The sequence below is a fragment of the Dermacentor variabilis genome, chromosome 1 (assembly GCF_050947875.1).
Source record: "Dermacentor variabilis isolate Ectoservices chromosome 1, ASM5094787v1, whole genome shotgun sequence".
NCBI classification, from domain to species: Eukaryota; Metazoa; Arthropoda; class Arachnida; order Ixodida; family Ixodidae; genus Dermacentor; species Dermacentor variabilis.
Window position 1 is genome coordinate 268,271,880 of NC_134568.1, and position 24,575 is coordinate 268,296,454.

Consider the following 24,575-nt stretch of genomic DNA (forward strand, 5'->3'; position numbering starts at 1 on the left):
GATACGAAATAATATATTGTTTTATACATAAATAGTATTTAAAAAAATGGTTGCAATAAATGACCGTCACTACCAGATTAACAAGATACTTGGAGCCCTAACAGCGTCAACACGTGACGTGAGGTCGCCGTTGTATGTCGTGAAGGTTCCCACAGCAAAACGTCTTCGCTCGTAATGCAAGCGTTGCTTAAAGTGGGAGACTGCATATGTGACATCCTTTTAGAGTGTGCACACCACAACAGAGCAAGAAGCCACATCATCGATATTTATGCTTCAGACGGCCGCCCTATATGACAATGGCAAGGTGAAATACGAAAGTTTGTTTGGCGGACTTGCCTGCCAACGATCAGCTAAAAAAAAAGTACATTGTCAATAGAAGGAACGGCGTTTCACTCCGATTGCCTGCCAAAACTGCATGCGTTACAAGCATGGTGCAGTTCCAACGAGGGAATACAATTCGCATCGGCCCGCTGCTGTGGTCTGCCTACTTTCTGTTTGTTTTCGTTTCTTTTTCTTATGCATTGAAGGGGGAACACAACTCCTGTTTCGGTAGCAGCGTTTGAAAAATAAAAATATACTTTCTTCGGGAGTGCGCATTTCGTTGGCATTGCGGTGCCTCTCTATCGCTCCTCAGGGAGCGGGAAGCTCATCGCGAGAAGCAACGCCACGAACCGAGACGCCAGCAACTTCTACCTACGAGAGCCGACAGGCGGTGTGAAAGAGTAATGAGTCCGCGTCGGGGTCGCTCTCACTTCAGGCCACAAAGCCGAACAAGCAACCAGAAAGAGAGAAAGAAAGAAACAAAAGAAACAAAGAAAAAAGGAAAGAGAGAAGGAAATGAAGAAGGAAAGAAAGAAAGAATATGGGAACACGCGCCTGGAGACGCCACCAAGGACTGGAACATAATGCCCGCCTGTTTACTGCTGGGACATAGTTGAAAAAGAAAAAGAACAAACTAAAAACCGACTAAGAAATAAGAAAGAAATAGGCGAAATGCGAAACTGAGCACCAGAGTCCTTGAGGCGCAAGCGAGACAAATACAGGGCGAGTCTCTTGGCGGCTCGACTGAAGAAACGCCTGGCACTTTAATTGTTAATAAATGAGCTGTCTTGTTGGATGCTTGGTTTCGCACCCGGTTTCCAATCGACCTCGCTTGATGATGGTGAGCGCGGAGCAGCACCGTGAATGCCAAGAGCTGAGTCAAAAGTTCTGCTCGATGACACCCCACCCCCATATTGTCCCCTACTCCCATTACGTCCCCCTACTCCCATTAGGGGACGTCCTCTCTCCATTCAACGCGTTCCGATGAACCACTGCAAAGAAACGGGAACTTTCTTTTCTCAACTCGCGTGTCCGTTCTCGCTGCTTCAATCTGCGCTGATGCAGTCTGAGCACGAAAGAGAATGTTTCCAGAACTAATAATGGACGTCTGTGCCGAAAAAAAACAACAACAAAAAAGGCACCCTTTTAGTTTCACAACGAAACTGAATTTAAGCTCCTTGTCTTATGCAGCATTTCCGCCCGCAAGTGTTCACAATGCATGAACACAAAGAGCGGTAGATCAGTGCTTAATAGTGTATGAATGTACGAATGCGTAAAAGCGCTTCGCTTTACATTTTTTCTTGGACGAGCAGCAGCTTTATTCCTCCCCAGATATTCCACGAGCACTGGCACCTAAGGCGTCTAGTTGTTTATAAAAGGCGATGGGAAACGTTATGTGAATTGATAGCTCAGCCATGCAGTGAAACGGTAAAAGAAAACAAAAAGAATTGGTGGGGCCTGGAGGGATCGACATCGGTATGGCACTGCAGCAACTATAAATCGCAATATGGACACTCGAAACCGAGAACGGATATCGTAATCTATGTTTAACGTTCACGACAAGAATTTTGCTGCTGTTAATATTGGCTAGGTCTGGACCGCGTCGTGAGCTTCGACGATGGCATACTCGGCTGAAACCTCCGTCATGTCATCCTTCAAGTGCAAACTCTTTACACAATATAATGGCGGCGTCCTCAGTCCCGCATCAGTCGCAGCATATACACAAAATAGGACGAATGTGAGAGCTGTAGGCCATGTTGTTCTCGCAACGGAGTGACTTTTGCACCATTATAATTAACGTGACTGTGGCATATTAAAGCAACATTCATGCCTAACGAGAGAACATTAATTCAGTTGTTGCCATGTCAACACACTGAAGATTATTCCTCTTGTTTTAGTGCGAACCCTTTTTTTGCCTAATTGCAGGCACTTTTGCAATAACATAGGTAATTATGTTCCTGCCGCGCCTCGTTTCGGAACTCTTCAACTAAGAGAAATGTCTGACCAAGGGTTGTACAGAACCTCCCACGAGCATCGCATAAGCTCAACATTTCTCTCGTGCCAAAGCCGACTAGATTGCTCAGATGTTTGGCGCTTGCATCACGTCCCAGTTCCTTGCATTCTTCAGTCGTAAGACCTAGCGCTTTGAGACGCAATGCTGCACCCGCCCTCGGGATCGGCCCACATTCCCCTCGTTGGAGCTAACTTTATGCTGTGTGACCGTCTTCATGATCGGCCCAGCTCAAACTGGTTTAAACGCTTATTTGCCGGAGTACAAACGCGTTTTTACATAGACCGCATGGCATACGCATAGGTAGGTGTGATTGCGTAGCACTTAGTCTGCGATTACGTCAAAAACCGTGTTTCTCTCGTCTGCACCCATCCTGTACCTACAACTGCGTAAGATTCAACAATCGGCATGTCGTACACTCACGTCGAACTGCCGGAGTAGAAATCATGCCGTCGCCTTGCTGCTGCCGTTGCTCACACAGCTACCGTGATACGCGTTGTTCTAGCTGGTATCGCTTTGCCGAACCCGAAACAATGCTAGATAGCAGCTACAGTCGCGTGCAATATGACTTGCAACACCATTGTTCGTGGTTGAAGAGGCTCCAGGGCTGCGCGGCGGCTCTGACATGCGAAATAGCGGTTTAATAAATACCACCTATTGAAGCTGTGTTTAGGTCTGGAACTTACCCTGTGTCTGCGCAGCTGTACAGTCTTGGAGCCCCGTCGACCACGGGCACCGGTGTTGCGGGTCATGTTGCACGCCACTGTACTTGTAAAATGCTTCGCCCCAGTGCGAGGAATCACCACTGTGAGGGCACTTTGAATGAAATTTGACGAGCTCTTAATGTGCATACTGATATTACATCACAGCGGCGTATCATTTTACATTCCGCCTCCATCACGCAGTTGCCGTGGTCGGAAACCTAAGCCGCCGACATCGTGAACACAACCGACACCGCGTGGCTGCAGTGGATTATACATCTCCAAGATTATTAGTGTCCTCCAAGTCACCATTTAGCAATTTAGCCGACAAGCCAGCCACCACTTTACGTGGCGGCACCAGGCTTCGAAACAGATCCACGTAACACTTCCCACGCAATTTCACTGCTCAGTTCTGCGAGGCTGAATGTGTAAAAAACATGACATGCAGATAAATGCTCCACTGTTCTCGGAGTTGAGCGGAGCCCATTCTCCCCAAGAATGCATCATGCTTCGCGTTTGGTGGCTGCTGCACCCGCGATGCTTTTCCATCCAGCCATAGGATACGTATGCAGCTCTCCAAGGTGTTATAACCTCACGGGCGCGTCGACCAACACGACGGTCAGCGTCGTGTCGCCTAGCGCAGCTACGAAAGTAGCGACGACATTAGGTGCATGCGCACGGAGCCTACTCTTGCCCGAGCATAGTCTGCTAGGCTGTTCCCGTTAAGCTCCACGTAGCCCCTGCTGCTGATCAGTTTCCAAAGCAAACATATGCGCACACGTGCTCCTGCGTGCAAATTGGTTAGAATAAGTGGTGGCAAACAATATATGAGCTGATGAACAGCAGGGGGTGTGCCGCGGATTCAATGGACTAGCATAGCAGACGATGAACGGACACTATAGGACGCCCTGCGCGCATGCGCCTATACCCTCGCTACTCTGTCTGGTGCACTCCGTGTGGCGCTGGCCGACGGTCAACGCTGCTGTGAGGTCACTAAATATATTGGAAAACTATATCTGTCTTCAGAAAAAATATAACAACAGCGCTTACGCGCTGTTGTTTGCAATTGGCTGTGTGTGCGCATGCTCTTTCACTGGGCTGCTTATGATGGCCTTTGATTTCCTCTATGAACACTGGTCTGTGACCCTGCATTAGAGGAGACAAGATAAGGGAAAAAGCTAATGCACGAGTCCTGTTCTCAATAGATCAGGGGATTTATTTTGTAATATTTTTTTCCTCCGATTCTAATCATTTGGTATCATTCGTCTCACCGAGTGACAGATGCCGGCTATAGCGGGGCCGTGGTTTAGTGTGAACCAATGACGAAGGACAAAATAATGGGAAATGAAAAGCATCGTGACAATGTATGGCCCCTGAATTTCGTTAACCGCGTGCTGGGGGGATGGCGATGCAAGAAGAAAACGCACCGACATCGGTGCGCGATAGCCCATTCTTACTTTTTTGTCTTTCACGACCCCGAGCCCAACCTCAGCCGGTACTGCATTATGTCACGTTTCATATCGTATTCCGTTTTTTTTTCTTTCTTATCACGCATCGAGCCGAGTGGTCAACCTCAGCGATAACGGCATGGAGGAAGGAAAACGTTAGGGCGGGATCATCGTGCAACGCGATTGAAGCCAAACCTGGTGGCCCAACACGTGATCGCACGTCAACGTGCACGGTTGGTTTTCGTGTTCCCGCCCTGCAGGCAGAGCCACGGCAGGGCAGCCGAACAACCACGCACCGAATAAAAACTACTACCATAGCTACTTGGAATCAAACACCTCAGCAAATCTCGATTCTTGCTCCGTGATCTCGACGCAAGAGGGCACTTGTTGGGCCACCACTGAGCAAATGTATGGGCTTCACGGAGCGTTCATAGAGAAAGGAGCGTTCGCTTTGCCAAGGCTGGCTGCGTGACGTAACGCTCTCTCCTAACTTTTTCCTTCCTCCATGGATAACGGTGGCACGCCGCTGTCCGAGCCAGGTTTGAGTCATTGTAAGACGTAAAGAACAGAAAATGAAAAAACACTGTTAGGAAACGCGACCCTCGGACGTATAAGATACGTAGCGTACACCACAGCTATGTCGTATTTGTGCCTGCCGTAGAATGTGCGCCCATATATCTATGGTGCGCCTATCGTATATTGAGGCCAATTATGGGCTCAGTCGCTGCAACTACACCGGCCGATAACCAATGAAAGAATTGTTATATTACCTGGCCAATCTGTACTTGAGCTCTCGGCTATCGCAGGAAAGATTCTAACTTCTTTCTTTTTTTTTCTTTATAACACGTTGTGTTTCTTTTTGACGTCAATAAATCACCGACAACAGCGGCTTAAAATGCAAGGTTGTAAAGGAATAGGCTTTCCAGTTTCATTTCTTTTTTCTTCATCTTCTATCATCTCTCTCCAATTTGAACGTGTATTTGAAGGAACTAAACGTGTTTTACACGAAGTAGAAGGAAGGAACTAAAGAGAGAAAGTCGGGCTTACCTCTGGTCCTACATCGGACAAACTGACGCTGGAAACGAATTCGCGGAGAAAGTTGTCTAGCTCTCGTCCTTCGATGAAGCCGTTGCCTGCGAAGACGAGAACAAAAGGAAGTCTCTGTTTAGTTGACAGCAACAAATCGTAGGAGTAGGCGAACACTGTCTGCCTCTCAAGTTGTGTCAGAAATCAATATAGACTGTTGTCTTTGTCTTTGCCGCCATTCAGACTGGTAAGACGAGACAAGAACGACACAAACCAAAAGTTAAAGAAAAAGAAAAACCCAAGGGAACCTTGACAACGAAAGAAAAAAGAAAACCAGAGCTACAAATCATTTAATTTCCTCCCAATCTCGCAAGGTGCACGGCGTGTTTTCTTGGGTGACCGATTTTTATGTTTCGAGGGATTCTCCTCACGGGTATCTGCCAGTGAAATGACGAAAGCGATGCTTACACAATACATTCTATATATGCGTCACCCCTCTGCGCGCGCGCGCGCGCGCACGCACGCACACACACTTCCGCGAGTCTTGTGCTTTGTACTGAAAATCAATTTTTAATCTAGCTGTTCAGGAATCGCCACCTTCACGTGCGGTCGGAGCAGCTGCTGCAATATTGGCGGCGCCAAGAAAAGATCTAGCGTCTGCTCTGTCTGACGGTAGTGCTCCCACGCGACCCAACAGTTTTACCATTCAGCGAGGCTTTCGCCTTCCAGCTTACATTTTGTTGGCGGTGATCTTTGCTGCGCATGTTGTTTTCGTTCATCCACGCCAGCTGTCCGGCGGTACTGCTGGTACTCCCTTCGAGTGCTCAAATATTCTGCAAGCTTGCTAGCGAATTCATTTTTAAGCGCACATAGTGGTGACTTATGTGTATGCTATTGGTCTGTTTTTACTGTCAGGATTCGGGCTCGCCCACAAAGTCAGTTTTTCTTATTAATCTGGCCAGGAGGTTAAGCCACCAATGTGTATATACAAAAAGCGACACTGCCGTAGCGGCCGTAAATTCCCGAAATGTCTAATGTGCACGTATTCAATTATCTTAAAGTTTTACTTAACACGAATAAAAGACATAACTTTCCGCGTCTTTGTTGATCACGTGCAATGTATCTAACATGGAATACAATGTCGATCTTGGTACTCCGTTTCTTTATCGGACAGAAAAACAGAATAAATTAGAAGTTATGCAATCTTCAGCGACAAAAAAGAAAGGTTGTTTATACTACGAAAATACACTTCATACATTTCAATGAAAGAAGTCAGGGACCAAAATATTCCCTTTCCATATGTCTTTTGCAAGCGGAATAAAAGAAAACACTTGTCTAAGCATTTGCCTGAGCGAGTGAACATTCATCAACGCTGGCCTCATGGCAAGATGCGGACACGTCCATAATTAGGGCCCGCGAAAAGGCATGCACCTATTCTAACAGATTCACTTAGTGATGGGATTTCACATTCCAAAGCAACTCCCCGCTCCATGGGAGATGCCGTAACCTAAGGCACATGATTAGTTCTGACCCCCTGGGATTCTCAACATGCATACAAAGCACGGTACACGAACGTTTTCGGATTCGCCTCCATCGGAATGCGGCTGCCGCGAACTCGCGACCTCGGAATCGAATTGAGCAGCCGAACGCAATATGGTCGGAGCCACGGCCGAGGGCATATGACCGACCCCATCGCGAATGTGGTCACGTCGTCCTTGCGTCACCCCGACTTTCTTGCCGCATTGCACGTCGTGCCGCATTACACAAGGCGCCAATGCGTGCGCTCGCGCCTGCAAGGGGGCGGGTGTTGTAGGCATGAGGCCAGGATGGCCGAACGTTCTGACGCAGTGTGTAACAGGGAGGGCCGCGGCTTTATGTTGGGTGGACACCTCGCCGCCAGCGAAGGCAGTTCATGTTTTTCCACGCCGGCGTGATATATGGTCCGCAAGCCACCCAAAAAATTTCTGCTGAGTAAAGGAAGGCGCGTGTTTGCTGCCGCGGCGCCTTCAGCGGCTGCATCAGCAGTGCGGCTCGGATCTTTCTCGACTTCCTGCGTGCGCCAGCGTGACGCGTGGCCCGGCAGCTCACCAGTTTATCCCAGGTGGAGCCGAGCAACGTTGAAAGTTGGTAGACGACAACGAAGAAAATGAGAGCACTTTGAAGGAAAAGCATACGAGGCGGTAGAATATGTTATGCTACTCAATAAACTTCAGTCTACGAATTTCCCGTAGTATATAACCGCTTGGATATATTGATTTATGAGAGAGAGAAAGTTTTATCGTTATCAACGCGGTATCTCGACGCCTAAATACAAGCAGACAAGAGGTGTGCCACAGGTTGCCGTTCTTTCTCATATTTTATTTAACATTTTGCTAAGTACAATTCCTTTGTCCCGCGGAAAGTACATGCTTATGTTTATGCGGATGATATCAAATTTTTTTACATCCGCAACTAATATACACTCACTACACCTGTCGTTGTAGACCTGTAGGCTTGAGACATGGCTAGATGGGTTATTCATCTCGTTAAATGTTAGTAAAGTGTTGTACTAGTATTTTCGTTAAGTGCGCAGCTGCATATATCTCTCAAGTTCCTCAATCATTCCTAAAGTTGACTCAGTCAAGTACTTTGGTGTTATATACGATGGCAAGCTCGCCTGGCGCAGTAAAATTGAATATAATACAACACAGGCACAATGTGCCGCAGCTATGCTCCGCCGGCTCAGTCACCGTCGCTCTGGACTACACAGGGATACTTTACTCATGATATATGATATGTGTGTTTGGCTGATATTAGAATTCGGCGGCGTTGTATTTTTCGATGGTCTCGCCTATAAAATTAAACCTCTCATACGTAAAGAGAAGCTCTACGCTTATGCCTAGGGCTACCTACATTCGTTGCAGACACTGTTCTACGTCAGGAAGCTCACGTGGCAGATTCAGCACGCTTATGGTTCAGACATTTTTAAAAATTTAAGATTTTCCGAAAAGACGTAAACTATACATATTTATCACTGAACCGTCTGAGTTTTTTGGCGCATTGTGGTCGCGATTGCGCAGCCCTCAGATAACATTTGTGCAAGCACAGTGACAACAATGGAATGTGTCGATACGTGAAGTTTACCATTCGAATGATGCGTTAACAGGCCTCAAAATTTAGTTCGAGGACATATTTCTAAATCATGCTAAACTATTACCTAGAAGAAACTTAATTAATATATTACAAGACCATCTAGGCCGGCTAGCTACTGACAACATAATAGCTACTGATGACGCTTCTCTGTGCAATGAGAAGGCAGCAGTAGGTGTCTCCTGTGAATGTCTTCAATGATCTCACCTCCTTCGCCTTCCGGACTTCACGCCCATTTTCTGGCAGAATTATTAGCGAATATATTAGCATTACAAAAGCGTCCGCAAAATGACTTATTAGCTGTTATTATGACCGACTCGCTGTCTGTATGCACAACAATTACTACATCTTCAAATTCAAGATATGCGAACATTTTGTTCGAATATCTATATTATTCTCATGGAATACATGTAGAAACTGCCCGACTCTTGGCCAATCCCCTGGAGTGGGTATGTGCCATATACTTTAAGGTCATCATCATTATCATCATCAAGTTAGCTCCGTCACAAAGAGCGCAATTTCGCAGCGAAGAACTCGCTCCCCAACTCTGGGCCGTCCAGCACGTCCACGACGCCGCCAGGCAACTCAACCTCCCGGTTCCGTCGTGGGAGACGCCCACTCCATGAGAGCCCAAAGCTCTCGTGGCCTGCAGGACCTGAATAAAGTTGATTTCCTTCCTTCCTTCGCAGCGTGCATATTATGATCCTGACTGCTTACGACGAAAGTTAACGAAGGAGTAGGACCTTTCATGTCGTCCTTGGTGCGCACGAAGCACCACGAATACTACATTTTAATTAACACTTTTTGTTAACGGTGACGATCGCCAGCCTATTCAGTGGAAACTTGAGGGTATAAGTGACGGACGTTTGCAATAAAAGTAGAAAGGTGCGTTGTCGAAAAAAAAAAAGAGGAGGAGTCAGTCGTGCACAAAGCTCGGCGCTGCGATCGCGCATAATTTCTCGCAGCTGCGCGCGGTGCTCGTGCCAGCGTGGTCACGCGGCGTCAGCGCAAGAGAACGACACGGCAGGATCCCCGGGGACCGCGGCGGCAAAGGCATGGCGCACATCGGCGGACAACCGTTGAACCAGGTCACCCTGCGCAGCACCTTCCTGGCTGCCGACCAGGGCCACAATGGAGCGATCGACTACCGCGAGCTGCAGATGGCCCTTTCGAGCGGCACCTGGCGGCCCTTTAACATGGAGACGGCCAAGATGCTCGTGTGCCTCTTCGACCGGAACCATGACGGCACCATCAACTTCGACGAGTTCAGCGAGCTGTACCGCTTCGTGACGGACTGGTCGACCGCGTTCCGCCACTACGACCCGTCCAACGGGGGCACCATCGAGCCCACCGACATGATGAACGCGCTCAAGGAGTGCAACTGCACGCTCACGGACCGCTTCAACTCCATGCTGCTGCGCCGCTTCGTGCGGGCAGGAAAAATGTACTTCGACGAGTTCATCCAGGCCTGCATGTTCGTCAAGAGCGCCACGGACGCGTTCCGTCGCTACGACCGCCAGAAGACGGGCGTGGTCAACGTCCGCTTCGAGGAGTACATTGTCATGCTCATCCAGGTGCTCGCGTAGCACCGCCTGCCGGAAAATTCCCCCCGCGCGCCACCGGGGAACGCCGCTCGAAATTCTCCCGTCGACAATACACCATGCCCAGTCGGTAACTGTTCTCTGTCGCTTGTCTTTAGCAATACAAACAACACCCAGATATCACTTTAGTTATAGTTTGCGAGCGCGAGAGGGTGGAATATTCGCCATGTGCCACTTCTTTCAGTTGTCAAACTCAATAGACAGGACTCCTAAAATCTTTTCACTATGATCGGAGGTTTTTACGTTAGGTCCCTTAGTCTAGTAACTGCCGTACGCATAATTCGCTGCAGTATAAGGTCTTCTCTTGGGGCGGCTGACTAGGTAGAGTCATTAATATCTTTTTAATGATGTAGTTAAGTGATGCATTTGCGTTAATTGCTCTCTCCGCATTATTCTTGAGGCGCTTCGTCTCTCGCGAGGGGTGCTGAGTGTCAACCATACCATCTAAAAATTTCAGCTTTTAATGCCATCTGAGGCTATGTGCTTTGCCATGCTCCCTTTGCTTGTTAGTGCCAGGTCATACGCTAATGCTTATTCTCTTTGTGCAGCGTTTAAGAACACGCAGGTAAACGCGAGCCGCTTTCCCGTGAGACTCCGAACTCAAACCCCTATTGAGAATAGCAAGTTGGAATCTCTCCCTTCTTCACTATCGACTTACCTCCTGAGAACATTTCCATCTGACGCATATAGTTCTGAGAGTTGCTTGCTTCAAGTTTGCAGAAGGGAAACAAATATAGCAGGGCTTCACCGCTTTTTTTTGTTGTTACCTTCTCTACAAATACCGACATAACTGATTGCGAGGATCTGTAGGCTTTGGCGTGTGTATCTCTAACAGCGCCATTCTTCTCTGCCAGAAAATCCGTTTCTTTCGTGGGGAAGCCGCATGTGGTGTGCGCAGAATCGGGAACTTGTGTAAAAGGTGGTGTTTGTTTCTGGAGTTGTCATACAAAGTGCATGCAGTTTGTAGCTCGAAAATGCACATAAGCGACCATTTCCTCAACGTAGAGGACGTTCATTAATGAGGTCAACAGAGTTGATGAGCTTGGTCACCTGGACGGGAAGTATACCGGTAAGTTTTTGAGCTATTGGAAACAAGCTAGAATTCTTCCCGGTGAAAATGCATCCAAGGGGAGATGCGTTCGTGCTACGAGGAAGATTCGGACTACAAAAAAATGCGGCAATGATATCGGTACGCTTAGAGTGTCACGTGCAGCCTTTTTCGGAACACAGGGAACACGACCCGTATGGCCGAAGATCATCCCCGTCAGTGTTTCGAGACCTTTGTTGCTTTGTAGTTTCGGAAAGACTCCCCGAAATTCTTCGAGGCCCCTATTCACAAAAAGCCCTTCAGCTAGAATTGTTCGTAACAGCTAATTTCAACCAATCCCGTCCGGCCAATGGTAACGAGCGCTTACGAACAAAATGCTTTGTGAATTCGGCCCCAGAAGCTTTCATCAACTATAACCGGTAAGTTTTTGATAAGGGCTGTGCGTCCTTTGCCTCAGAATCGTGTTATTTATTCTCCCTGTTACATCGCCACTGGCACTCTATCGTTGAAACAAAAACAAAACAACCTCTTACGGGTTCGCTTACGAATTCTCAGTTCCCGTGTTCGCGGGCGCGTCGCCTTCTTTAAGAATTTCGTCGCAGAAAGAGATCGGCTCCGGCAACAGAAATGACTGCCCCGTGGAGCCAATCAAGGATCGAGTACTAACAAAATTAGGTTCGCGAAAATGAAAAAAAAAGGAGAAAGAAGAAGAAACGCTCATTTGGCTTTGCACGTAACGCGTTGGCACTTTGTAGCCGTTTCGCCAAAGTTCCTCGGCGGGCGGAAGTAAGCCGATCGTTGGACGACGAATGCCGCGACGGAGGCAGCGCCTGCCGTGCGCACCGCCACTGCGGGGCAGTGAGCGTCGCTTTTGCGAGGAGACGACGTGCGCCGCCTGCCGATCGCGCCTACTGGTATCTCGGCTCGCCGCGTTCTCTGTATCGCGCGGCGCCGACTGGTCCCGTTTTCACGGCGCTTTGATTCCACAGACCAATGTTTCGTTAGCAGGTCTCGACCGAGCCGCCGACAGTGGGAATTTTTATTATCTGCAGTCTGGGGACTCTTTCGCATCGCAAAAAGAAATAAGGACTGTGCGGGGGACGCGTAGAAAAACAGTAGCTGCCCCACGGAACTCTCACATACAGCTTGGCTGTTAACTTTCTTCGTTAATCCTCTCTCTGCGAGAGCTTCTGCGGAACTTTTTTAATGGTTGCATGTGCAATCTCTCATGCTGCTGTTATTTTTTTCTTTCTTGCGGCTTCACACACGGGTTTCGATTTTTTCCCCAGAATCGCAAAAATATTGTTATCGGTTGGCAGAATCCGTGACTGGATAGCAACGGCTCGACGTGACATGCCTGTCTACTCAGTGGAATAATACGAGAGGGAAAGCTGTGTGTTCCTACAGGAGCGCACACTCGATCGTGATCGTTCCGGCCCGAAAGAAAATTGCCTTATCTTTTCAGGTAACACGACAAAGGCGTAACGCAGCGACGATTGACTAACTTTGTAGCTCGAAAGACATCTCGCCAACAAAGGCCCGCTGCTGATGTAGTTTATTTTAGCCTTGCAAGCATTTCTGCGTCCTGGTTTACTCGAGACCTCGTTCGGTGGCACGGGCAAACACGACGACTAAATGAGAAGCAAGTCCGGCGTCAAACTTGCTTTGCACTGAACCAAAGGATGTTTTATTTTAGTCACGTAACGTTAGGCAAGTACAGCCACGGACGTGTAACCGGCCGTTTACATGTACTGCGTTTGTGCCTGATCAACGTTTGCTAGCAAGTTTCACCCTAGAGCGCCCTATTTAGAACCCACGATACTGCTAAATGCCGTCGCGATTGCGAAGGTATCACACGGAAACTTGGGCAAATAGGCAAATATAGACATCTAGAAAGAAAAATAGACCGAGCCAATTACTTAAGCTTCAGGTACAGCCCTGATGGAAGCACAAGAGCCCAACAAGAGTCCTGTCTACATGTGAAATACGCAGCTTTCGCTGGCGACGTTTTAAAAATGTCGTCGTTGACAAGGCAAGATGTTCTGTCACTCTGGGCGCCAGTAATGCCAACTCAAGGAATATATACCTAGATCTAAAGTTCCTAGTACCAAAATAACGACGGCGTTTCAATAGTATCTGCGAATTTCTTAAAGTTTGGAAGGATGCCAAGACTAAATGTCAATATCTGAAATCCGGTGGATGGTAATATCAGCTACAGCAGAAATGGATAATGGCTGCAGTCCCCGGTTTTCTTGTGCATCTTGTCGAACACTGCAGTTCACACTAATACAAATGTACCTTTTGGCTCAACAGGGAGGAAAAAAGCAAGAAAAAAGAAGCCCCAGTCACTTTATTCGTTCTCTTGAACAAAGCTCACCCGCACTGCATGCAGAAGAATAACGGTGTTGGGGGAATAGAACACTCGCCATAGGCCCTCTGGCCTATCGGAAAGTTCTGCGCTTTTCCTTGTTGAACGCTATACTCTCAAAATAATTTTGGCGAGTGAAAGTGTGTGCATTTCTGTGTGTATTTTTTTATCACCGTGTGTGAAGATTTTCGTACACGCGCTGAAAAACTGGCAAGACTGAATCAAAACAGTCGGACAGGGCTAAATGTATGTGTACGTCAACACCGGCTCTATTATGAAAAAAAAAAGAAGACGTTGCAAAACATTAAGTGTACACTCACAAGCGCCGACTTTTTAAAGCACGTCAGCTGTGAAAAGTGAATAGAAAGTTGGACGAGTTGGACTTTAATACGCAACAGCGTTTCTAACATGGCCGACCGGGAGATGAGCTTGATGTACAAAGGCTAAGCGCGTGCCCTGTGTTTTTCGAGTTCTTGTTCTCGCTTAAACGTGCCGTGGTTGGTTAGGCGCTACGGCGTTGCGCTGCTAAGCACGAAGTGGGGGGATCAAAACCCGGCCACGGCGGCCGCATTTTGATGGGCGCGAAATTCAGATACGTCCATGTACTGTGTATTGGTTGCATGTTGAAGAACCACAGGTGATCAAAATTGATCAGGAGTCCCCCACTACAGCGTACCTCATAATCAGCTCGCAGTTTTGGCACGTAAAACCCCAGAGTCTAACCTAATCTTGTTCTCGTTTATCCTGTTGGTATACCGTGTGGGGTCTTCGGGTCTCACAGGAGTACCGACCACCGCGGGTTCGAGCTTAGCGAGCCACAGGGCCGCGTCAGCCTCTAGCGCCTCTGCGCGCAAGCTCAGGCCACAGGGGGCTACCGAGCGACGCACGCAAGAACACAGTATTGCCCTAAGTTGACGGAAACCGTTTATCTCCAACGGCACCCGACACTGCACAAACGCCCGGTCCCGTGACGGCGGGGAACCAAAGGGGTCCCGCACCAAGGGCGAAAAATGCAGTCAGGGGCGCCTGTAGCACGTCGCTGCGAGAGCACAGGCTCCAAGCTGGGACACGCCGCTAGGAAAAGTCCCGGCGGCTATGCTACTTGCTCTCGCGATAACCAATGGGCCAACTCGCGAGAGCTTGGGCAGTCTCCTTCGGCTTGGGCCTCCGATAAGTACGGCTCGGCGTGGTACGACCTCGCGCGAGCACTAGGCACCCGTTCTTTGCCTTAGCGTCGGGATAGGATCAACACGAGGTACGCGCTCCCAGCACGGGCAAAGGCGCCGTGCGTGAGCTCAGTCCTAGTCACAAAGGTGTCGGCGGACGAGAGGAAGGATGTACGTACTGGGCGCCGTCCCAAGGTGCAAGAGAGTCGCTACCGTCGCGGCAGTAGCCACCAGGGGCCGCTCCGTGACGTCACTAGCTCCGCCCTCACCGCGAACCACCGCGAGTGGAGCGCCACCGCTAAAAACTGGTTCGGAGCGAGGACGATGTGGCTTAAGGATTGCAGAACAAGGTGAAATGCGCCCGCACAATGCCGCGTCGAATTCCCCAAATCCCCACAACCGCCATCATAAAGCACGATATATCAGAGCAGCGTCGCATGAAAAACGATGATAAATATAGGATGCTGGGAATATTCCCAGCAAACCAGATATTTTTGAGGCTTCATTCTCGGAATACCTCGGCACAGGAGGTTGGCCTCACTATCCGAGGGAAGAAAATGCAATTAGTCCTCCACTCGATCAATGTGTGGAACACTTGTCACTGCAGCGAGGATACCTGAAACTACCCAATACAAATCACGTAAAGAGCGATGATGGTTGCGGGTATCGTGCGCGCCCCACAGTTCGCTAAATACGATATTGTAACCCCCCCCCCCCCCAAAAAAAAAAAAAGAAAAAGGAAAGTTGTAGAGCGCACCTCTCTTGCTTCTCGTGCGGAAAGTTGCGTAAACCAGCCGCGTCTCTCCCCTACCGGTTGTGTGAGTCTGGCCCCTCGCAAAAACTCTCCTCGTAAAAAAGACAAGGATGCGCTACTGAGTTAAAGTGACAAGACACTACCTAAACCGCGGCAGCTCCACGTTCCGGCATTTGGTCACAAACCAACACAAGCTGCATTTATTTAATCGATAATGCACCACCACCACCACCACCGCCATCACCACCACCAACAACAAAAACAACGACGACGACATAGCAGCGGTGACGCCGTTTGTTCCAGGGCCCGCACTGCCATGGCGCGCAATGCACACAGTTGTGTCTGGTTTAATCTTAGCGCTTAACCGTCATACAGGCATGTGCGCATTAGACGCCTTCGTTTTGCGTCGTTCAACACAGCGCCTTGTCTACCCTGAGAAAAAAAAAACCAGTAAATAAAGGGTTCGAACAACCCTCTGACCATGCGTACGTAGCTTGAGATCAATAGGCGCACTTATGAAGACGTCACAAATATCGGTCACTGCGGTTCCATTTTTTTTCCCCCGCCACACAGGTAATTTTTGTTGCCCGCTGACAGCATCACACGCGGCACGCAGCGAGGCCGCGGCGCGCCACCGCAGGCATAATTTACCGGCGTGCTTCTGCGGCACTGGAACACGGTTTGGGAGGCATATTAACACTCTTCGCTGAACGAGCGCCCCTGCCCACCGGCAACAGAGAATGAATGAGGCACTGCGTGACAGAAAGGAAAAAAAGAAGAAGAAAATAAATGCTGAGCGACTGAGCGAGTGGCCGTCGGCTTCTTGATGCAGAGCCGACATGTCATGCTTGCGTTGTCGTTTATGCCCTATAGGCCGGCACCAGGGTGAGCTCTGGGCCTTGTAACCGCTGTCGGAAGACAGGCGGCCGGCTCACATGTAATGGAAAGTCGCTCGGGGGCCCGATGCCAAGATAAACGATCGACACGAACGAGATCCACGGATATTGTTCGGAAGGAAGCTTTTTCGCATAGACCGAGATCGCAAAGCTAACCGGAGCGGGCTACCCTGTGTAACTGGCGGCCACGATTTATTTTTGTAAAACTGCTTGTAGCCGCTCTTACATATAGCTGGCTGTCAGTGTCAGACCCTCAGTAAGAATACATCCCCAAATCCCCCCCCCCCCCCATTTCCGCCACACCCAACTTTTTTTTACCCCTGTTGCAGTATTTCTCAAGAGATTCGAAGAAGGAAATTTAGAGCTCCGGAACAGGGAGGGCCGCTAAAATACAGCGTCTCACTCTTTCGCATGCGCTTGAATCCATCCACCGGTTGCTTGTTTGTGTCAGCTCTTGCTGTGCGTGCAGTTAACTGCGTTGCGCAACATGCCACCTCGGAATATTGGCGTGGCGTTTTGCGAGACACCCGCTTCGCGACATAATGCCAGTGGCCTTACATGGTGCATTTTCCCTCAATCGACGCATCTATTATTATTATTATTATTATTATTATTATTATTATTGAAGGACACAAACAATTAACGAATACATCGTTTGACTGTGGAAGGATTTGTTCTTATTCTTTTATGAAGTAGTGACGTGTGCCAGTGCCCCGTATGGCAGACGGGAATTGCACATTATTTACAACTTCCCTGTGAACTACGCAATTACGAAAAGCAGATAAACTCGGCGCAATGTCTATTTATTTATTTATTTATTTATTTATTTATTTATTTATTTATTTATTTATTTATTTATTTATTTATTTATACATACTTCAGCCTCAATGAGGCTGCTTGCAGGAGTGGGATGAACAACAAACATGCAACATTTATAAACAAGCTTACTTAAATTGCGGGATTTTACGTACCAAAACCACTTTCTGATTATGAGGCACGCCGTAGTGGAGGACTCCGGAAATTTCGACCACCTGGGTTTCTTTAACGTGCACCTAAATCTAAGTACACGGGTGTTTTCGCATTTCGCCCCCATCGAAATGCAGCCGCCGTGGCCGGGATACGATCCAGCGACCTCGTGCTCAGCAGCCCAACACCATAGCCACTGAGTATAAACAAGCTTGCGTAAATTGTTTCAGTGGTAGTGAACGGATATTGCCCTGTAATGAATTCCAGACTTCAAGAGTTGATGAAAAGAAAAGCTGTGTTTAAAGGAATCAGAGTGGGCAAAAAAAGTTGCGATATTTAGAGCATGGTGACTCTTCGTACATGAGGGTTTGCAAAAAGTCAGGTAGTTATCTACAGAGGAGAGGCGAGAAGGATTGATTAACGTGTGAAGGAATTTTAGGCATTCAAGTTTGCGACGCTCTGCAAGAGGAGTGAGAACAAGTAGGGGAAGAGAGTTAGACGGCGAAAATCCCTCGTCATATCTCCTACAAACAAAACGTCTTCTTAGCGGCTGATTGTCATATAATTTGTTTCGAGATAGTTTTGACAAAACAAGAGTTACAGCCGCTTTCTGCAACCATACTTCCTCCGTAGACGGCCATGTGTTGACAGCAGACGGGAATCCTGTAACGTTTACAAGATACTGTTAACTAATTCTGACAAGCAAATGAAACTCGGCCTAATGATAGAGTCGTCTTAGCGGCCAATTTCAGTAAGGATTTTTGTCCAAGGTACCTACATTATATTGATAGCTATACAGAGCATTCGCGAGAAACTGGGGACGGAAATTTTTTCGTGTCGACGCGACGCGTGGACGCACGGACACGGACCACCGCCGGAGGGTAGCTATATACAGTTTCACTGTAAAATATGTGCATAGTTGCGGGATTGGACCAGAGTCCCCAAGCACAGAAGCCCGATGCTGTAGCCATTAGGCCATAGACACGTGCGTATTTTTTATCTTCCCAACGTCAACCAGCTCGTATTTAGGATGATTTGCGCGCGCGCCACATCGTATAGTAACATTTTGCACACAAAAGCGACAGCGTGCGAGTTCCCGCTTATTGTGCCGCTTCCGGGATCAGGCCAGGTGGCAACGAAACAAGCTGTAAGGTTTCTTCGCCGGAGTACCATGAATGAGTGGTCATGCCCGTCATATTATCGTCGTCGTCGTCTTGCAGCTGTCACATCACACACATGCTCGAATCACAGACACATTTCCTCGCCTTACACAAAGTTGTTGATACATTTGGCAACGCTTTGCAGAACCCCAAACGATTCCGGATAACCGGCTATCTGCAAAATGTTTCACATAGCGTTCATTCCCACAGTATCTGCAGAATGGTTCGTGTTGATTTACGTTCATGTAAGATTAGATTAATACGCCTTTGGTTTTTCTTGTCTTCTTTTTCTAGATCGCATAATTACTTTGAGCATTTGTAAGTTTAACAGAACGCTAAGCTGGTCGCAAACAACTATGGCGCGAGGAGAAGGTAATCGCACCGCCTCGCTTATTTTCATGCCTCGACAATCGGTGTGGTCGACGTCACCCGATGCATGCTCGCGAGTTTCATTGGGTTTACAATATAAATGATTCTACACCATTTAGGGCCCATCTTGCACCACAGGGAAAATCGTCATCAATCTCGCGTGCATTTCCTTTCTTTGCCGCCGCCCAACCCGGCACTTTCCAGTCGGGGATGGCATGGGCGTCGCAGCGTTCCGCAGCTTTCCCGACAGGAAAGTTGTGCGCACAGAGTGGCAAAGAAAGGAGGCGCGCATGAGATTGATGACGATTAGAGTGATGGGACAAGATAAGCCCCAAAGGGTGTGCAATTTTTCGCTAGAGTGTACTCAGCAAGTGCACTTGGCGGGTATAGTTTCAATTTCTTCTTTGCAGAGTATCGTTTTTGAGCCATTATGGGCTGCAAGAGCACATGTCGCTAATGCCAACTTGGAACGCTATTCAAGTTTCCTCTCAGGCCCAAGCACCACAGAGACATCTGGCGGCTTGCGCTAAGGGCACCCTAAGCTCCTTGGGTGTCCCCATGTTAAAGGCACCTATAGTCAAGATTGCACGCTTTGTCTCGGCCTTCTATCACAGGGTAGCCATCCGGTACTTACACTGGCTAACCTCCCCGTGTTTCCCTCCCTTTTTTCTACTTCTCCTTCTATCACGACAGATTGACTTAAATAAATTTCTAATCACGCGGGGTTGAAAACTATTTAAATGATGATGTTTTACGTCTCAAAGCTGCACGCATTCACGAGAACCGCTACAGCGGAGGGCTTCGGATCAACTCACCACGCGGGGATTAGTTAACGCGCACATATAAATCCAAGTACCCGGGCATTTTCTCGTTCCGCCTCCGCCGAAGTTTGGCCGTGCTTCGGAACTCGAGTACCCCTGCTCAGCAGCAGAAAGCAGTAGCCGTTGGGCCATAGCGGCGCCAACGGGACTCCAAATGCTACACTGGCGTACAGTTAATGAGATAATGGTCATCATTTAGGCGCCTGGTTAGGCTATGTTAGAGGTCTTATTACTGCTCTTTAAGTTTTTTGCACCGTCAGAGCGTGTTTAAAGTGGAATTAGTTGTGCAGGCTGTTGCTTTCGTTACAGCGAAGTACGCACGTTACACTCTCCTCTTCCGATACTCGCGCAACGGGTGCCCGCAAATGCGCCGGCAGTTAATATGTTGAGCATATATTTGCACTCTCTGGCAACCTGTGCCGTTCGAGGGCCGAGCCGTAAACGCGAACAGGTCGTCAGGCTCTTGCTGTGGCGATGAGTGCCTTGAATGAAAGTCTATTATTCAGACCTCGACAGTAGCAGCGAATGAGATGATAATAATAATAAAGACAATTCTGGAATGACAGCCGCTATCCGAGGAGAGGTGAAGCCAAAGCTGGACGTGCCTTCAGCCGAAACAGAAGAGCAGGCTGTTCGGAGTACATGGATCAAAAGTGATTTTGCTCTGCCAGAATTAATTATAGGTTATCTACAATAACTAAAATACGTGCACTGTTGACGGCTAAAGCATTCTGTACGGCTCCATATATACAGGGTGTCCCAGCTAACTTCAGCCAGAGCATAAAAATATGCGAATGCCACGTAGCTGGACAGAACCAAGAGATACTGTTGTTTGCCGTCGCTTCGAGATACGCAGCTTATTTTTTTTTTCATTCTACCTAATTACATAATTAGCCTTAATTATTTAATCAGCTTCTCAAATATTATAATTAGAAGAAAAGTGTCAATGAGACAATTGTAGAGCAACATGAAAAACTCCCGATACAGCTTTCTGTTGCTTAACACGTGCTACATTAAAGTGTTTTTCCGAGCGGGAAAGAAGCCCGCGAACACACGCAAAGTGCCTCGAGCGGCCAGTCGCGCGGCAATTTTGTGTGTATTCGCGGGATTTTTTCACGCTCTGAAAAACACTTTTATGTAGCACGTATTGAACAACAGAAGGCTGGTTAACCTCCCTGTTCTTCCTTTGCCTTTCTCTCTCTCTCTCTCTGTATCGGGAGTTTTACAGCGAAACTGTTAGCCATTAGTTGGTGGGGAGTTTCCGTGTGTGTCAGCAAAAAAAAAAAAAAAAAAAAAAATGTGCATATCTCCTTTGGAATTAGGCATGCAACACACAGCTCAGTATTCATTTCAATAACGAAAAGCACAAAACAATAGTCAAAACTGCATGATGGATGATCAGGTAAATATCACGGTTGCATGAGCGGCTCCAGTGGGAAAGGGGCAACAGCAGCATTCGAATCATTGAGTGACGTCACAAAACTTCATATATAAAAGGGAGACCTGGGGCGCGATCGGAGATCTTTGTTCGGTACGCGTTCTGTTCGGTTGCTTCAACGTCACAAAGTGGCAGTATGCAAAATTTCTGAAAACGGGGTGGAGAGAGCAGCCAATCGGCAAGCTGTGAACTTCCTGGAAGTTTACTTTTCTCGTTTGTCGTCTGCTTGCAGACAGTACACTACAAAACGAAATGTTACTCGTCTTCCAACGAATGAAATCTTTATCTAAAAAAATTTATTCTTTTCTTCTCAAGCTTAAACATGTTTTCAAATAGTAGTATTGTGACTACTGCAACTTATAACTATTAGTTTCTCTGCGTCGTCCCTAGGTGGTGTCGCGCAATGCGAGAAGAAAAAAGGAAAAAGAAACGACGGGAACAGTGGCGCACTTTTCAAGAGGCAGCAACAACATTCCAGTGGCTCGCTGGCACCGATGATGGGGTCGATTTCGCTGTACAACCAACGCACTATTTCTTTCGAGAAACGAAAGCGACGACGGAATTCGCTTTCTGCCATTTCTTCCACCCGCTCTCCTTCCTCCTCGAGCAACGCCAGCGCAACAACGTAAGTTCCCAACGCAAGCGCCATTTTCTCGAATTAAACTATGGATTGGATCCGAACGTGCCATTCCGCAGCCGCAGCGCCCGTTGGATCCAATCCAATCCAATCCACCAGACGCGCCATGCGAAGCCGGTCTCGTAACGAGCGTATGATCGCTCCAAACTTCCCAACTCTCCAGCCGGGTTCGGCGCCTAGCAGACGACGTGCTCGGTTGCACGATGATTGACAGGAGCGTGTCGTCATTTTGACGTCACCAAATTTTTTTCATGTCACTCTAAAATTTTTTCATTGACAATTGTATGTAATTATAACATTTCAGAAGTTAATTAATTAATTAAGACTAATAATGAAAAATAATTTGAGTATCTGCAAGCGACGGCAAACAACCTTACCTTGGTTCTGTCTAGCTCCGTGGCATTCGCATAACTTTAAACTCTGGTTAAAGTTAGCTGGGACACCCTGAATAGGTTTCGTGGTTGTGGATGCACGTTGTTCCCACATTCAGCTATCACCTGAAAACATTCGGCACAACAAGTGACATCCATTCGATGATGATATATGCAGCCCGTCATGCTGTTTAATTGATCATAGTCTCGGTTAGTTTGCCACTTAACTAAAAACAATTAACGGATTGGGTTTTACGTCCCAAATTACCATCTCAATATGCGAGGTGCCGGAACCCTGGGGGCTCCGGATTATTTTGGTTACGTGCACCCAAAGATCGGTACACCAGCGTTTTTGCATTCTGTCTGCATCGGCATGCGGCTGCAGCAGCCGGGAATGGAACCGACGACGTTATTCTCAGCAGCACCTCCACTTAGCCAACATGGCGAATTCTTATATATGAACGAACCGCGTCTACACATTATTAAGCGGACCGGGAAAGGAGGAAGGAAAACAAGAGGTGAAAGGCAGAGAGGTTAACCAGATTAGGTGTTCGGTTGGCTACTCTGCACAGGGGGATGGGTTAAGGGGCAGAAAAGATAAGAAAACAAGAGAAGATTTAAAAAAAAGAAGGAAAGCGTCAATGAGTTTTTCAATTAGTCTTGTTTCCTTTAAAAACCACACTAGAGCTTTTAAAGCGGACCGTGAAACAAACAGCTTCGCACATCAGGTGCGGTTTGCACGCAGCACTTCGCCTATGGGCAAGTTTGCCACCTCTTCAAAAGCTTTACGAAAATGACTGAGTGGCCGTACAGAAAGTTGTCCAATGACAGTGGTAAAGAAGGTTTCGTGCGAGTTTCATAACAACTGTCCGGCAATTTACCGCCACTCGCGAGCGGTCAATTGCCGCTTCTTTACCCGCCGGTAAAATGGTTCGAGCAAGCCGTTCAACCACCTTATACGCTTTATCAACTTACTTATATAAAACAATATGCACATATAAAATGCTTTTTGGGCGACATTGCAGACCGGTTGTTAGCACGAAAGACGTGCTCTTCTCCGAGGAGGGAATGGGTGGTGGTGGCAGGAGCCTTTATGCTTAAGACACTCCTATTTTCTTTTTCACTTTTAGGCCTAACGTTACGAGCAACTCAATAGCTTGTTCACTGGAGAAGGCGGCTCGTTACGACATTCGATATAGGTTGAGCGAGAACGTTGTTACGCCTTCCAGCGCGGAATAATAAATATAATGCGCATGCGGCTCAAAGCTGCAGCGAGAAAAATACGACAGAACTATCATAAACTGAAACATAGCCGACCATTAGGTAACGCCACAGAAACTGTTCCAGAATGTAGTCTCTTGAGGCACGTATAAGCCGACCCATGTGACACGCACGCGAGGTGCGCCAAGTGAGGCGACTCTTGTCCTTGCAGGTACTTGCGCACACACCTATGTACTGCGAGGAATTGGCCAAGCATTGGGTGTATAGTGTAAACTAAAGAAAGCAATAATAATTAAAAAAACACGAGAAATAAAGAAAGACAAAAAATGATTGAAGGCTGGTTGAGTGAACTGCTCCTCCCCGCTCCCGATCTTATTTTTTTTCTTCTCCGCTCTTGTGTAACAAACTGCTTGGGAATTAGGAGCCTCGCTAACGCAGCCGCGTAAGAAAGAAAGAAAGAAAGAAAGAAAGAAAGAAAGAAAGAAAGAAAGAAAGAAAGAAAGCAACTGTCTCTAGGATGAAGGAAAGGCAAAGAAAGAAACTATGTTTGTGTAGTAGAGAGTCGCTGACATGGTTGATGGTGTCTTGACTTCTTCGGCTTCAATAGAACACAAAAATAGCGAAAATAATGAAGGGAGAAGGTTCACGGCGCTTTTAAAGGACGCAAGAAAGAGAAAGACAAACTTGATCTCGGTGAAGCTATATGACATTCCACTGTTTGTTTCTTTGTTTGCTTACATGATAGATACGAGGCGTTGTCGCACGAATGAGGCTCTTTTATAAGTTTCAGTTTTTTTAACCCGCACGCGATGTTTTCCGAATCTATTGAATATATACATCGCGACTTCTCTTCTTTCGTTTCCTCATGAAACGGCCCGCGACGTGGTCGGCGAAGGAAGAGAGAGGCAAGCGTCGACCGCGCCCCTTCCCACGCGTTCCAATACGATGCTAAACAAGGCTCAGCCTTTCCCGTTTTCTCCACTTTTCGCGAAAACGCGCAACTCGGGAAAGCCGCAAATATAAATGCAGGCGCCGCGGCCGCCGCTCTCTTTTGTCTTCCGCGCGTTGAATTCCGGCGAGGAAAGTGCGACGCGCGACATAGTGGCTTCTGTTATAGTATACG

At 47.7% G+C, this 24,575-nt stretch overlaps 1 protein-coding gene and 1 pseudogene across 3 annotated transcripts in view; one reads left to right on the forward strand and one right to left on the reverse strand.

Annotated features, from left to right (window-relative positions):
- The window catches only part of Cbp53E (Calbindin 53E), a 266,973-nt gene that overhangs the window by 75,000 nt on the left and 167,398 nt on the right, over positions 1 to 24,575 (reverse strand). For all 3 annotated transcript variants that reach the window (XM_075675463.1, XM_075675479.1, XM_075675471.1), the window contains exon 2: positions 5,529 to 5,614. Coding sequence is in view for 2 of the 3 variants with exons in the window: in XM_075675479.1 (XP_075531594.1) it covers positions 5,529 to 5,614 (86 nt within the window). In the remaining variant the exon portion in view is untranslated. The remainder of the gene's footprint in view (positions 1 to 5,528; positions 5,615 to 24,575) is intronic.
- LOC142573544 (programmed cell death protein 6 pseudogene) lies at positions 9,638 to 10,306 on the forward strand (annotated as a pseudogene).